Below are 15,483 nucleotides of genomic sequence, written 5' to 3'. Positions count from 1 at the left end.
GTGTTAATTATGCATTTAATAATGTAATTTAGATGTCAAACTGCACACACGAGCTCAGGGAAAGCAATTTATGCACTAGGAAGAAAATAATAGTAATATAATATATAAATAAGTAACTTCCTAAATATACATTTCCAAATTAAAAAGGTCTTTCTTCACCACATGGAACTTGTTCAGGCTTGGAAGAAACTTGGAAGGACCAACACTTCAGAGCTACCCCTGCGTGCTTGATGCACCAAGCACACACACATATATGCCTTTTTCTTCTGGCCCTATCCAGAGAAAGGAACATCAGCTGCCTTCTGGGGGTTTGTATTCAATGTATGTTCAATAAAAAAAAAGAAATTCCCCACACTTCGCTTTGTACTCACCTTTACAGCTGCCATTGTAAAAAGTAGTTTTTCAGGAGTGGTTTTGCCAGAGCACCTGTCCTTCACTTGACTGACCACAACCATAAAGTCATCATGACAGCCTCCAAAGGTCAGTACAGAAGAGTACGAGTAAGCCAGCTTTAAGTGCTTCATGTAAGCAGAGGATAAGATGATTAGGGACAATAAACTGCTACATAAGAGCATTGGTCTTTTACACCCTCCTCTAAACGGTTTTAGGAATTGTCTAAGCCTCGTTCATGAATAGGTTTGAACAAGTCTCTCAGTCTGAATTTCTAAAATGAAATAATAATGACAGTAAAGCATAACAGAATGCCACACGAATGGTTAAATCATAAAATGTATATAATCCAGTTTTGGTTTTTTTAAGTGCATGCCACGTTGAAGCAGCAGTTAGTAGTGTGACTTTAATGAACTAGAAGTCCATAAATTGAAAGCGGCTTTTTCTTGAAATCATCTGATTTCTCTCTTATTGCCTCTGGTTTTATTTGCCACTATCTTTCCTAAAGAAACAGTTTATTTTCCCTGATTTAATAAATACACCTGATTCAGCCAAATAAATTGTTTTGTCCTATTCTGTAATCAGAGTCAATGACAGAATGTACGCCCAGTTTCTGTCCTGCATAATTATTGAAATGTGGTTCTGGAGAAAAGAGCTGAAATTCCTCTGCCACTGTTTCTCAACATACCAAAGTATTATATTCCAGTATACTGATTCCATCTTCATTCACAGCTATCCAAAGTGGAGAGTCTTCCAAGGGAGAAGGTAGGACAGGCTGGGGAAATAATAAGACACAGTAATACTGTTATAATGTCATGCTACCATGGAGGGATAATAACAACTGATAAGTCTGTGGGTTCATATTATCTTGTGCACATTATTAACTATATCATATCTGTTGAAAGCCTGTATCACAGTGTGCATTACTGTTTTTAAGGAGATGCATGCTGGTTTCAGTATTTTAAGAATCATTAGGACAAGAGAGGCTTAGATTTATTAGCGTTTTGCTAATTCAAGGGAAGTTACATTGACTGCGAAAAGTGAATGGAATGCATGTTGTTGCCCTGATTTGGTTTTTTTTTCCAGTATCTCCATACAAATAAATCTCCTGGTCCATCCCTGAATGGTAATGAAATACAGTAGTGTTGTAATAATTTCAAGCTGCTGCAGGAATATTATGAGGGAAAAACAGGAGTCTTATATCAGGACAGACCACTGGTCTATCAGTATTTTGTACACTGAAAGGCAGCAGCTCTCCAGAATTTCAGACCAAGGCGAGAAGAAAATGGTCTGTCATATTGTCTGGAAAACTTCTTAAGTTTCCATTTTAGCTCAATAAGGATTTTCACAGGCTTGCCTTAGATACAGTACATGGAAGTAACCCCATGAGCTAGCGGAAGTGAGCAGAAGGACTCCTGCTAGCACAGTGAAGCTTCCTTGCCCTCTGTGTCCACCAGATCTACTCTGGAGGGTCATGAGAACCCCCAGAACAGAGGGCGTGGGGAGGAGAGGGGAGATCAGGAAGCAGAAATGTTTGTGCTGACAGAATGATTAATGGCACCCTCCATTTGCTTAAGTTGTTATTAATAAGGCAAAGGTCAGTGGTAGTAAATCTTACTGCATTTATTATGTAAGTGTGAAAGTTTCAGAGAGGTAAAACTCTTGACAAGTAAGATTTGGATCATTTATCCCGTTTGTCTGCTAAAGCTAGTTTTCATTGCAATTTCCAAAGGCTATGTGATGATGGCTAGCGACCCTTAGTGGTAGGAAGACTAACAGCTTGAAAACAATGTCCCTTATCTATACCGTATCCCTATTTAAAATAAATAAATAAACCCAGTGTCTTCTCCAGCTATGAAACAAAATCCAGTATGTTATCCCAAAATTATATTCTGTGGAATATAGTTTGATAAAATGTGTTTGTCCATAGAAACACAGCATTACCTTAGCAGGAAACAGTTTGGCTCCAAAAAGAGGCCATTTCCGAGCCACAGTCAAATGGATCCGAATGCATTCTTGCTGGGAGCATCCCTGCAGCGCCATCCACTTTGTAGCCAGTCGGTCAGCCAGCCGCCTATAGAAATAAGATCAATCTGTCATCTTTTTCAGCGACGGGCTTATAAAAATAGATACATTAATATAGTGTCTGTCACCTAAAGGCCTCAAAGTACCGTAATGCTTTTCAAAATATTAGATGGTGGAGTCACTACAGTATAGCAAAAGAGTGCAGAACATGGCACTTTTCACGCGCAAGCCACCAGACTTTTGTTTACATTTCAGCCATTGCAAGATTTCACAAGCTGACACCTGATTCTGGAAGTTTGCAAAATGAGTCTGACATTATGCTTGGATGCAAAGTTTGCAAATCAACAAGGGTGTAGGAGCCCCAAGGCTCCACTTAATCTGCTTCTGCAGACAGCAGCTGTTCCCACTTCAGAATGCTGTGCTGCTGACCAGGGGCACTTCCACACAGTCACTGTTTGCAGGTGGGATTCAGTCACATAGCAGCAAATACAATGAAAGCTGATTTGGAGCTCTTGCACAACAAACTCACTTCCCAGAAAGATCGGATTTTTTTTTTTTATTTTTTTTTGAGGTAGGAAAAGTGAGGGGGAGATGCACTAGGAAGTGTGGGAGAGACTTGCTTTGATGCAACATTGCCTAGCCACCCTTCCCTGCAAACAATTCAGAGTAAACGCCCATCAAATAGCCAAGGTTATCCAATCTCTCAGCAAACTAATCAGGATGAATGATCACTGAACAGATCATCTGGAAGCACCCTTAACAAAGGGCAGACTCTAACGAAGAGCCTGCTTTTTTCTACCCAGAAAGAGGTGTCAAATTTTAAAAGCAGTGCTTTTCTTCTAGGGAAAAAAAAGGTGCCGGTATTGCGTACCCTTGAGTATCCCCAGAAAAGAAAACACTGTTTATAAGAGGTTTAACAAAAGGAACATAACCTTGAATCTACCTCTCGTTTAAATCAGAACCAGTGAAGGCTGTGAATGTCCTGTGTGAGTGTCTGGACACATTGGAGGATGGATGGCGGCTAACAGATTGAGGTTGAATCCTGACAAGAAAGAAGTATTGCCGCAGGGAGAGGGGTGGGGGTGGGGGTGGGAGACTACCTGGTCTTGAATGGGGAAAGTGTGCCCCTGAAGATGGGAGTCATTTTGGACTCATAGCAGTCCATGGAGGTCAATTCTGTGTCCAGAGCAGCTGTCTACTAGCTCCATCTGGTACACAGGCTGAGACCCTACCTGCCTGCAGACTGTCTCGCCAGAGTGGTGCATGCCCTGGTTATTTTCCGCTTGGACTAATGCAATGCTCTCTATGTGGAGCTACCTTTGAAGGTGACATGGAAACTACAACTAATACACAATGAGGCAGCTAGACTGGTGACTGGGAGTGGCTGCCAGGACTATAGAACACCGGTCCTAAAGGATCGTCACTGGCTCCCAGTAGGTTTCTGAGCACAATTCAAAGTGTTGGTGCTGACCTTTAAAGCCCTAAATGGCCTCGGCCCTGTATACCTGAAGGAGCGCCTCCACCCCATCATTCAGCCCAGACACTGAGGTCCAGCTCCGAGGGCCTTCTGGCAGTTCCCTCACTGAGAGAAGTGAAGCTACAGGGAACCAGACAGAGGGCCTTCTCAGCAGTGGCATCCTCCCTGTGGAATGCCCTCCCATCAGGTGTCAAGGAGATAAAGAACTACACAACTTTTAGAAGACATCTGAAGGCAGCCCTGTATCAAAAAGTTTTTAAAGTTCGATGTTTTATTATGTTTTTATATGTACTGGAAGCTGCCCAGAGTGGCTGCGGAAACTCAGCCAGATTGGCGGGATATTAAAAAAATCCTCACCCTCAGTTTGAGAGAGTCAAGTTGGTATTATTTGAAGCTGTGAGTCTTTCTTCCTTTATAGGATGCAAGTGTGTGCTTTGCCTTACTAATCAGAATTTCTTAGTGATAGGTGTGTGTGCATTCAATGACAATTAAAGGTAAAGGACCCCTGACAGTTAAGTCCAGTTGCAGACGACTCTGGGGTTGTGGCGTTCATCTCGCTTTACTAACTGAGGGAGCTGGCGCTTGTCCGCAGACAGCTTCTGGGTCATGTGGCCAGCATGACTGAGCCGCTTCTGGCGAACCAGAGCAGCGTATGGAAACGCCGTTTACCTTCCTGCTGGAGCGGTACCTATGTATCTACTTGCACTTTGACGTGCTTTCGAACTGCGGGGATTCGAACCGCCGACCTTCTGATCAGCAAGCCCTAGGCTCTGTGGTTTAGACCACAGCGCCACTCGCGTTCCAGATCAATGACAATTAGCTAAACTCAACCCTTGTATTTGCGTCTTGTTTTTAAATACAGAATTTTATTTTTAAAATAAAGTTCAAAATAAAAGACTAAAAAGAAAAACAGCATATAACAATGCAAAATGAGCATTAGATAATATTTTATTTTTAGCTCAAAACTCCATATGGCAAAAAGCAGGCAGGCATGCTTACTCTTTTTACCTTAGCTGCTCTGCAGTAATGCTTTGCTTGTAGCGCTTGGGATAGAATTTGTCCAGGACCTGCTGGAGAAGATGTTGCATTTTGGAGTGGGATGACCTTCCAGGACTTGATGGTACTGGCCGATCTAAGTCTCCATATTCCACCTAAGGGGGGGGGGGGAATACATCAAAACAAACAATTGTTTTGTGCAAGCGATTAGTGTGTGAGTGCCTCTCTCTCTCTCTCTCTCTCTCTCTCTCTCTCTCTCTCTCTCTGTGTGTGTGTGTGTGGGTGTGTGTTTGTGTGAATGTGGAAGGCAAGCAACTATCAGAGGCATAACAAATAAAGAAGGTAACGTAGAAGTTCTAAACAGCAGACTAGAATTCAGACCAACAACTGGGATCTGCTCCTTTTCAGGATTCCATTGCCCTGTCATGCTTTCTTCTGGGAAAATTCATTCCATTCTCCCTCCCTGGTTTTCTGTTTCTACTCCCTCAAAAACTCAGTTTGTGACAAGTGTTGGATCAACATCTTAGCTAAGCCTAGTCATGTATTGTACTAGAGGCAACTCCCCACTTGTGTGGGGATTGTTTTCCTGGCTGCAACATGCGTCAACGGGATGCACGGAAGTCTGCCCCACCCCATTTCACTCCTGCCTCCTTGCAACGCTGAAAATGGCGCATGTGTCAGTGGTCTCATGTGTGCTGTTTGTCGGTGCCTGTATTGTACCCTGCTGTGCTTTACCAGCTTGTAACCTACGCTGTACTGACTTCATCAAGAAAACTTTTAAACCTTGGAGGAGTGGTGGCATCACCGAGGCAAGATGGCGTTTTGATCCAAAATGAAGTCTTGCTCAAATTTTTAACACCCCCAAGCAGGCTATGAGCTGCAGAATTGGGGAATCACAAAGCAGCACTCTGGACAACTGGTTTTCACCGTCGTCTCAGATCATCAGAGAATCACAAGCCCAAGCAACAGCCGATTCCAATGTGGCTACCAGCGCTCAATGCAGTGAAAATAACAACAACCCAGAGAGACCAGAAGCTCCATTTGACATGGCAGCTTTAGCTGCCCTAAATAAAAGAACTGCCCGAGGACTGGGGTAAAGCACTGGCGCTGCTGAGAGGAGAGATTTTAAAACGCACCCAATCTCAGATGTTTCCACAATTGTTTTTCAAATAATCAAATGATGGGACAATCGCTACACCCAAAATTAGCCCTACTATCTTTACTCCTCAGATTAAGAACATAACCAATAAAGACCTTATCCTCCATTTATCAACTGCAGCTTGATAAGTGATTGTCAAAAATCAGAAAGCTCTAAATGCAAATCTTTTTTGAAGCCTGGATTTTGCAAGTATGGGACACTGTGCATAAGGACAAACTCCATTTTCACAGTAAGAATATTGATCAGCGTTGTGGGGGAAGACTCACACTTTCTGTATGACAGGGTAGCCTTTTATTGACTTTGTTAAGAGAATCGAACATGGTTTACACCCTCCATCAACTCATGGAGCTTTATGGAGAGACACTTTCATTTGATGGCTATTTTTCTTTCTTTTCTGTACAACTGCTAAGTCCTGTTTTCTTTGTATGGGTATTTTTTTTGCTACTTGAAATTTAAAAAAAAAAAAAAAAAAAAATAAAAAATAATAATAATAATAATAATAATAATAAAGCAACCACTACCTCCACAGTGAAACCCACTATAGGATTTGGTTGTGATGCCTATGAATAAATCTTCCTTATGCTGATGGAAACAACAACTTTTAAACCTTCAGTTGTGAACATTTATGAGTTCCAAGTCTAAATAGAAGAGCCAGGACACTGACCAGATCCAGACCTGCTTAGCTTCAGCACGACAGTGTCTTCATGTGCATTTGAACCAAACCGTAGCCTTAGAACCACTACCTACTCCAACATGCTATGCAGAGATAGAGAACTTTATAGTGGTCACATAAAAATATTCAAGCTCTATCTGTGGTTCTCCTTATAGCTTGAGGGAGGGCATGTGGTTTTCCTGCCTTGGAACCACCAGTGACCTTATTGCTCCTTGACACCCCCAAGCATGAGGGTTTGGCCACTCACCTGAGCCATCAAAGCTGCCATTTCCAGAGCCAGCTCCTTATTGACAGGGAATCTCCCACTGGCTATTTCCCCACTAATCTGGAAAGCCAGCAGCAATCGTTCTCGGTCCGTCTCACCTTTTGCTTGGCTTCGGAAATACAACCTAAATGGGTGAAAAATGCCAAAGAGGAAAAAGAAACACACCAGCCACACCTTAGCACAGCATCTAGACCTTGCTCAGTCTAAGTACAATGAGTCTTTACTTACAGTTTTAAAGCTAATGTCACATCAGGGAGATTACTCAGGGTGCAATCCCCAGGGAAGTTTTCCTGCACAGACTTGCACATCTCCAGTTAATTTCAAGGGAATATGTGAAGGGGAATTTTTTTGGCAGGGACGTCTCTGTTTTATTGCTATAAGGAAGCACACTTAACAGAAGCGATGGGTCACTGTTGCTTACCAGAAAGGAGAAGGGGAAGGGGAAGGGTGGTGCAAATGCACCAGCAGAGCCAATCCAGCCAATGTCAGTGCTTTTGCACCACACCAACCTCCCAGCTGCCTCACCAGCTCCCTCCTAGTAAGCAATGGCAGCTCCGCCCCACCCAGTAAGCCACATCTGGTACTTAGCAGTTGAATAAAAACATCTGTTTCTCCACCCAAATATGCCACATCCAAAAACATTTCTAATAGGACATGTTGATAAGTCCCAGTTAAGCAGCCTGAATTAGAACTTCTGCATCCAAATTTCAGTTAGGAGAATTTCCTCAACAATTCCACCCCAATTAATTCCCCCCCCCCCAATTAATTTCAGTTCTAGTTAAATAACAGAAATTATTTTAAATAGGGATACAGTACAGTGGTACCTCTGGTTACGTACTTAATTCGTTCCGGAGGTCCGTTCTTAACCTGAAACTGTTCTTAACCTGAAGCACCACTTTCGCTAAAGGGGCCTCCCGCTGCTGCCGTGCCGCCACCTCGCGATTTCTGTTCTCATCCTGAAGCAAAGTTCTTAACCCAAGGTACTATTTCTGGGTTAGCAGAATCTGTTACCTGAAGCATATGTAACCTGAAGCGTATGTAACCCGAGGTACCACTGTATAAAGCTGGATCAAACCTTAAGCTCCACAAGACATAGGGATGCAATACCAATCCAAGCTAGCAGTGGGCAGTACCTGTTTTTATACGTTAGTTTCACGATTCTCGTGCCACCTTCATATTTTCCAGGATTCAACTCTTTCAGAGCTTGCTCCCACTTTGAAATGACATCACAGATCTTTTAAAAGATAACAATAAAGGAGACTGAATGAGGCTGAAGACAGAAACTTCACGTTAGTCATTTCAGTGAGACATGAATCCTTATAAAATATTGAATACCCACTGTGATAATATTTGAACAGGGACTATTTAGAAGCCATGAAAAACTTTTAACTATTTCTTTGGACAACAAAACAAATAAATAAATAAACAAGAGAGTCAGTGCCAACATATTTTCAATTAAATATTTACAGATGTGTATGCTGTATATATAAAACAAAATATTCACCTTTCTTTTCATCAAAAATAATTCCATATCATTAGTCTAGTTAAATAATAATCCTTACTCAATACTAAACTAAATACATGATAATGTATTTACTCAGTTAATGTGTTTGTGGGAGGGGCGGTTATTGGATTATATTGGTTTTTTGGGGGTTATGTATTTTGTGTTCTCGTCATCTGAGGCCCTTGTTCATGTGCCTCCTCCACAAGATGTCCAGAGGGTGGCAAGACAAGAACAGGCCTTTTCTGCAGTGGCTCCCCACTTGTGGAATGCTCACCCCAGGGAGGCTCACCCAGTGTGCCAGGCAAAAACATTCATCTTCTCCCACGCCTCTGGCTAATTAAACAATCTATTAACTTTTAAACTGTGTGTGGCAGGGTTATCACTTTTGTTTGTTACTGTACTATATGTTTCTGTGTTTTTATATTGTAAACCACCCTGCGATCCTCAGATGAAGGGCGGTATAGAAATTTAATTAATAATAATAATGAGCAATCATGCATAATCACCTTCATAGGGCCTTGTAGGCAGTGTTCTAGATCCCTACCAGAAGGATCGTCTGTAAATAGATAAAACCCTGAGTTCGACGACAGCCTCATTCCTGTCTCCTGGTTCAGCCGCTGCAAGAACTCATCCACGGTTGAGGAGCCATCAAAACCGACCACCTGAAATGAAACAGTTGAGAAAACAATCATGAAGACAAAATCATTGCTGATGGGTGAGCACATGGACACAGTTTAGCTGTACAGATCCATCAGCAAGTATAACCCATGGCAAATTCTGTACTGAGGCAGAAGAGGACATAATGGGTCATTTTACCCAGCCTTGATATCTTCTCAGTGTAAAGTCACCCAGCCCTCGTGTCTCACCTGGTAGGTCCCATTCATGAAGTGTACTGGGATGCTGAAGGGGAGTGAGTGGTGGTAGGGATTCCTCAGCAAAATGGACACGACCTCCATTCGGGAAGGTCTAGCTTCTCGCTCTCTAGCTTTCAAAGTGCGCTCCATTGATCTTCGACAGTAGATGGCATACTTGCCTATTTCAGTTCTAAATCAAGAAGCGGGGGGGGGGGGGGAGTAAAATATGTTTCAGAAACACCCATTGCACTATTGCAATTATTGCTTTTTCAATAACTATCATGCTGTTGCACATCACCAGGGGTTCCAGGCGCTCACCCAGGGTCAGTGCTTCCTTTTGGAAATGAGGCACAGCAGAGACTGTGGTGTTTTTATGATATATGGTTTATTTACACATATATGCAGCCTGCGCCTGCAATGGAGGGCTTCACAGCATTAACACCCCCAAATGGTATTGTTTCTCCCATAGCTGCAGCCATGGATTCAAAATTAAACATTTCTTCTGCTAGTGAGAATAAATTGAATCCTGTCCTATTAGAGCCATTCATAGAAATTGACTCCAGTTTAACCCAGACAAGACAAAGCTCTTCACCTGGGATCTGCATGCTGCTGTAGGTGATGCTTGAGATACCAAAGGAAATGTTGCTGAGGCAGGAAGAGAGGCGCGCAAAGAGCAAGTAATTGCCAGCACTGTGAAGAAAAACAGGGTTACAGTGAATAAAGCCACCATTTCTGTTGTCCTTGCCATTTATTCTCAAGACAAAAATATCATCTACCCAATTCTCATGGATGGTCGATTCACACATCACAAATGCTACCGAAGCAATAGTTTTGAGGGAGGGAGCCAGTTTTGCAAAGGATATTTACCTAGTGTAAATAGATACAACTCTACGAGGGGAGCAGCAATTTACTGAGGTTGCTTGCCTGGGTGCCCTTATCTTTAAAAATATGCTTCAGCTCCCATCAAACATGAATAAGCCTTACTACAAGGCTTCATTCAATCACTATCAGACCAGTATAAGGTCTAAGCTAGGCATTAGGTGAGTAGATCCATAGTCAGGTTTTCTGAGGCAGTGATCAACCACTTTTCAGTGTCACTGTGAAGTCTTCCATTTTATATCCAGTGCAGCTGAATGAGTATGTTCTGACTTTACCTTTTCAGTTATCATTTCTCAGGCTTTGTCTACATGTTACCCTTCTGCAGGGAATCAAACTACTTATCACACATGACCAAAAAAGTAAAAAAGAAAAAAAGTTTCTGTGGAAATAAATACAATTGTCTCCAGTGCAAATGCAAACATGTCAAGAAGTTCTCTGTTAATAAGTCATTTAAATTCAGACGTGGCAATCGGCACCTTGAACAGCAGAACATTCACCTGGATGACGGAGTGATTCTGAGCTTCCCTGCTGGTCTGTTTGACTAACTGACAATAGATTTCATTCTGTAGCTCACTGTGAGTCAGGCAGACCTGGAGTGCTGTCTGAGCCAGGGTCACATGATAATCAATAGATGGAGCTTCCACAGGAATGTTGATAAACAGCTGGCAAGACTGATAAAGGCGGGTGGAGAACAGAAGTACATTAACTGAGATGGAAGCGATAGTATCATTAAATTTTCCTCACAACCATTAACAAGTTTATCATCTACGACAACGATGACGATGACTGCAGTGGAACCTTGGTTTCTGAACGTAATCCGTCCTGGAAGTCCGTTCGCCTTCCGAAACATTTGAAAACCAAGGATCAAAGGGCTGGTTGCAAAGTCAATGGGAAAAAATGAAAAACGCACCTTGGAAGACGTTTAACTTCCAGTTAAGCGTTCACTTCCGGGTTTTTGGTGTTTGGCTTCCGAAATGTTTGGCAGCAGAGACATTCAAAAACCAAGGTTTGACTGTATTTAGATAGGGCCATCAGCATGCACTGCGTTTTACAGAAGAGATTACAAAATGACATGTTCCTGCCCCAAGGAACTTACAATTCAGTATATGGCACAGGAAGTGAAGCAGAGGCAGGGGCTTAACAGGGAAACAACATGTGGTTGTTTCAGTTGCACATGCTAAGTTACAGTCTGTGTTATTGTAGGACGTAGGAACTAGGGGACTGTGTCAAAGGCTTCATGAAAGGGTATTGAAGGATTTGAATTAAGCAAGATAATGGGCATTGTAGGTGTTCCAAAAGGCAGTTCCAAGATTACGGGGCAGCAAGAGAGAAAGGAAAGAATTTTAAGTTGCTTTTGGGCCTTGTGCAAACTTGACTCTCCCTTTCATCTTTCTTCAAAAATAAAATAAAATGCTTGAATAGTATATTTGGAGAGCCGTCTCTGTAAATACCTTGAAGAGTTTGAGGGCCTCTGTTTGCAGTGCTTCTGAAGGCAGAGTGGTGAGGGAAGCCTGCAGCCCCTCTTTGCTGTAACACAGCATAGGATGTTTCCACAAGGGAGAATCTGAATTAGTGGGAGGGACAAAGCTAGTTAGACGCTGCACAGGGCAAGGGATATTGCAAAGGAATATTAAAACTCTGGCGAATGAATCAGAAGTTGACAGCACCACGCTACTTCATCAGCATCTTTGGACTTAGAGCCATTCAGCACAGTTAGAAAATAGCACAAAGCACAGCCCACCTGGGACCATCCCATTTCAAAATGCAGGTGAGGAACTATGTGCTTGAATTTTCTGCCATGTTAAAAACTCTGCACTAGTGGAAATGCAGGACATTGGGGAGAAGGTCAGGCTAAAATCCTCTTCCCAGACTTGCTAGGTTTCAACATGCAGGGAGTTTTGTTACAGAATATCTTTTAAATATTAGGCACTCATCTGCATTCTCAAGCAATGTGCCCTGAGCATGTAAAGGTAAAGGTAAAGATACCCTTGACCGTTAGGTCCAGTCGCAGATGACTCTGGTGTTGCGCGCTCATCTCGCTCTATAGGCCGAGGGAGTCAGCGTTTGTCCGCAGACAGCTTCCGGGTCATGTGGCCAGCATGACTAAGCTGCTTCTGGTGAACCAGAGCACCGCACAGAAACGCCGTTTACCTTCCTGCCAGAGCGGTACCTATTTATCTACTTGCACTTTGACGTGCTTTTGAACTGCTAGGTGGGCAGGAGCTGGAACTGAACAATGGGAGCTCACCCTGTCGCGGGGATTCAAACCGCCAACCTTCATATCGGCAAGCTCTAACTTTTCTGATTAACACCACAACAGCAAAAAGGCCACTTATAGAAAGGTCTTGTTTCAGTTGTGAGAAGAACACCATTTAGTCTTTTTATCTTCTATAGTCCAAATATACTGCGTTTAATTAAGGCAGGCTTCCTCAACCTTGGCCCTCCAGATGTTTTGAGACTACAATTCCCAGCATCCCTGACCACTGGTCCTGCTAGCTAGGGATCATGGGAGTTGTAGGCCAAAAACACCTGGAGGTTGTCCAAGGTTGAGGAAGCCTGAATTAAGGCTCTGTTACTCCACGTCTGGCCAGGGCAAGGATGGGAGCAGAACTGTCTTTACAGTCTACTTAGTTGGATTTTGCACATTCATTGTGCCTGCTCACCACTGTGGAGATGTCATAAGAGGAAGAAAGTATCTATCTGCCAGAACATTTCCAATTCTTGTGCTTCGAAATTGTCTGTTACAACCTTGGATCAGGAGGAGGGGAAGCCACCATGTTGACAAATGACAACAACACAATAAGCTCTCTGGGAAAAATATTTTCCTTTCTACTTACTTGGGTCTCCTTCTGCATCTAGTAGCTTCCCAATCAGCTGCTCATACGCAGTGCCTGCCTTTGCACTGCTACTTCCTGCTGCTACTGTCAGATGGTACAACCAGGTATCCTTGGAATAAAAGGGCAAAGAAGACTGAGCTGAAAATCTCATAGGATCAACCTAAGAACTTTAAGCATATAGCATACCATATGGGTGTATCATCTGGCACCAGTGATAGACGTACAGGGCTAATTTCTTCAGTCTCCAGCATATGCTGCTTGTTTCTTAGTCTATAACAGGGACGCACTCCTTTCCTCACAGCTGGAGGGAAGTTATACTTTGCAAGCACTAAAATTGCAAAGATTTTGTACCTGGGAAAATATGACTGTCGCATTTTCCCAGCAAAGCATATCATACTTAATGTTCCATTGCTGATAATCTGGAGCCCTCCCATGAGTATGTAATAGAATAGGTACATTTTAAATAACAGAATTTATTATTTAAAATGCATCTATTCTATAATGCGGTTAATTATTATTTTCCTAAATACCTTCTCCTGTTTGGTACGAATGAGTAGGTAGGTGGGACTCTGCTCCGGAGGGTGAATAACCAGGGTGCAATGGGAAGAAAGTAGCCCCCCACCATTAGCCTCATAATCTTCATCAGAATCACAGGAGCGATCCACTTCTTCCACCTTTGATTCCCGCAGGTGCAAATGGCCAAGGGGGCACTGAGAAAAGAAGGCCAAACAGGTTAGGCTGCACAGTAGAAAATGCATGTGTGCATTAAATCAATACATAGTAATAAAAACAGGAGGTTATAGGCTGTGTAAGGAGCTATTGGCTAGGACCAATGAGAAAAACGCTGAATATAAAAGCGGATTAAAAATACCTTGTCTTCCTGACTGCGATAATAGTAAAATGTTTTTCCAATCAGCGCACACCAAACCAGCTTGGAGTGTCCATGTTTCACCTGCAGAAACAGCCCAGGAATAAAAAGATTTTCTTTCAACTTGTTTGCATGAGTTCATTAATTTTTCTGGAAAACTTAGAATTGCGCACACACACTTTTCTATCTTTCTCCCTCTTTGATAAAAAAACCATAATGATTATTGTGTTTTGAAATATAGTTCTGAAGATCTACAAAGGAAAGGATATTCTGCTTCCTATTAAAGATTCTTAAATTTAAATTCTTGTTTAGTATAAGACACTGTTGAGTTTGATCATATTCCTACTTAGACCAACTTGGTTTGGCTGTCTAGATTTAAATTCCAACCTGTAGAAACTGCTGTACTAAAACACTGCTTCAAACCTTGTCCGGGGGGCGGGGGATGTCCAACCATCATGTAGGAAAGAGGATCATGTCAAAATGTCCCCAACCAGCTACATGGAGAAGCCCTGGTCCGCTTAAGACAGCAGAACCTTGCTCTGAGGAGCTTTTTATTTTGGCTGCCTTCAGGCTGTTACAGTACACTCAGCAAAGCAATGAAAAAGTAGCTCTTGAAAGGGCCAGACCCTGCTTCAGCCAAAGCTCTTCTGCTTAGCCCACACCTGAGAGACGAGATGGTGAATCCGAGTTCAAAGTCTATGGGAACCAACCTATCAATTAAGTATTGCAACAGTAGGTTTGTTACGGTCTATCAATGCTGGGTTTAATTCTTTTGCGTATTTATTGTAGTGGATATTAATCTACCTGTGCTGTCCCATAGTTGTGTTGCATCTCAGCCTTTGCTAACCTGGTGCCCTCTATGTATTCTGGGCTACAACTCCCATTAGCTCAATGGAAATTATAGTCCACAGCCCCTAAGGAGCAGCAGGTTGGCAAAGGCCACTGTTTCTGGTGCAGATATGCAGTACCTTGGTGAGCCAGCCTTTCACAGTGGGTTTGGCATCACTGAGAGGGACTTCCGTAGGACTGGTTGCCTGCACCTTCAGGATGTTTTGAAGGACACAAATCCATTCTTCCAGAATGTTAGGAGAGTCAGCTGACAGGAAATAGGTTCGTTTTTCAGTGATGAGCTAAAGGTGAAGGAAATGTTACATGTTGCTACAACCAAGAATGAAGGCTTTTGCCATATTAATGTTGTTATTGCAGTAAATGAGTTGCTTTCTAATGTTCTGGCCACATTCACTAGAACCTTTCAAGGCAAGATAAAAGTGCCTTAGAAACATAATAGAGGCACTGTCACTCTTCATCTATTTTGTTACCCACGCACACACACATACACAAAGCTAGGAAGCTGTTCAGCTATTTCTCTCATTGGCATTGATGAGCTGCCAAAGGGGGGGGGGGGAGCGCAGAACTGTGATGCACTCAGTGAGATGAATTGCCAGTGTGTTGTTTATTATGACACACAACTCAAAATTTAGTTGCTCCTCAATGCCATTCGAGGATATAAAAATCAGGCTAGGTCAGGGGTCAGCAAACTTTTTCAGCGGGGGGAG

The 15,483-nt window shown here is 42.6% G+C and overlaps 1 protein-coding gene across 4 annotated transcripts in view; it reads right to left on the bottom strand.

Annotated features, from left to right (window-relative positions):
* Positions 1-15,483, bottom strand: part of PLEKHH1 (pleckstrin homology, MyTH4 and FERM domain containing H1) — a 48,952-nt gene that overhangs the window by 5,136 nt on the left and 28,333 nt on the right. For all 4 annotated transcript variants that reach the window (XM_081002086.1, XM_081002087.1, XM_081002088.1 and 1 more), the window contains exons 14-28: positions 14,896-15,057; positions 13,931-14,011; positions 13,590-13,769; positions 13,060-13,168; positions 11,674-11,786; positions 10,720-10,893; positions 9,936-10,033; positions 9,356-9,533; positions 8,996-9,151; positions 8,119-8,219; positions 6,968-7,109; positions 4,901-5,043; positions 2,335-2,464; positions 1,079-1,165; positions 372-518 (exon numbers count right to left, since the gene is read on the bottom strand). In XM_081002086.1, the coding sequence (XP_080858212.1) occupies positions 372-518; positions 1,079-1,165; positions 2,335-2,464; positions 4,901-5,043; positions 6,968-7,109; positions 8,119-8,219; positions 8,996-9,151; positions 9,356-9,533; positions 9,936-10,033; positions 10,720-10,893; positions 11,674-11,786; positions 13,060-13,168; positions 13,590-13,769; positions 13,931-14,011; positions 14,896-15,057 (2,001 nt within the window). The remainder of the gene's footprint in view (positions 1-371; positions 519-1,078; positions 1,166-2,334; positions 2,465-4,900; positions 5,044-6,967; positions 7,110-8,118; positions 8,220-8,995; positions 9,152-9,355; positions 9,534-9,935; positions 10,034-10,719; positions 10,894-11,673; positions 11,787-13,059; positions 13,169-13,589; positions 13,770-13,930; positions 14,012-14,895; positions 15,058-15,483) is intronic.

Source organism: Podarcis pityusensis (assembly GCF_964106645.2).
Source record: "Podarcis pityusensis genome assembly, chromosome: 1".
Taxonomy (NCBI): Eukaryota; Metazoa; Chordata; class Lepidosauria; order Squamata; family Lacertidae; genus Podarcis; species Podarcis pityusensis.
Note: the sequence above shows the minus strand (reverse complement) of the source record. Positions and strands in the feature narration are given on the sequence as shown.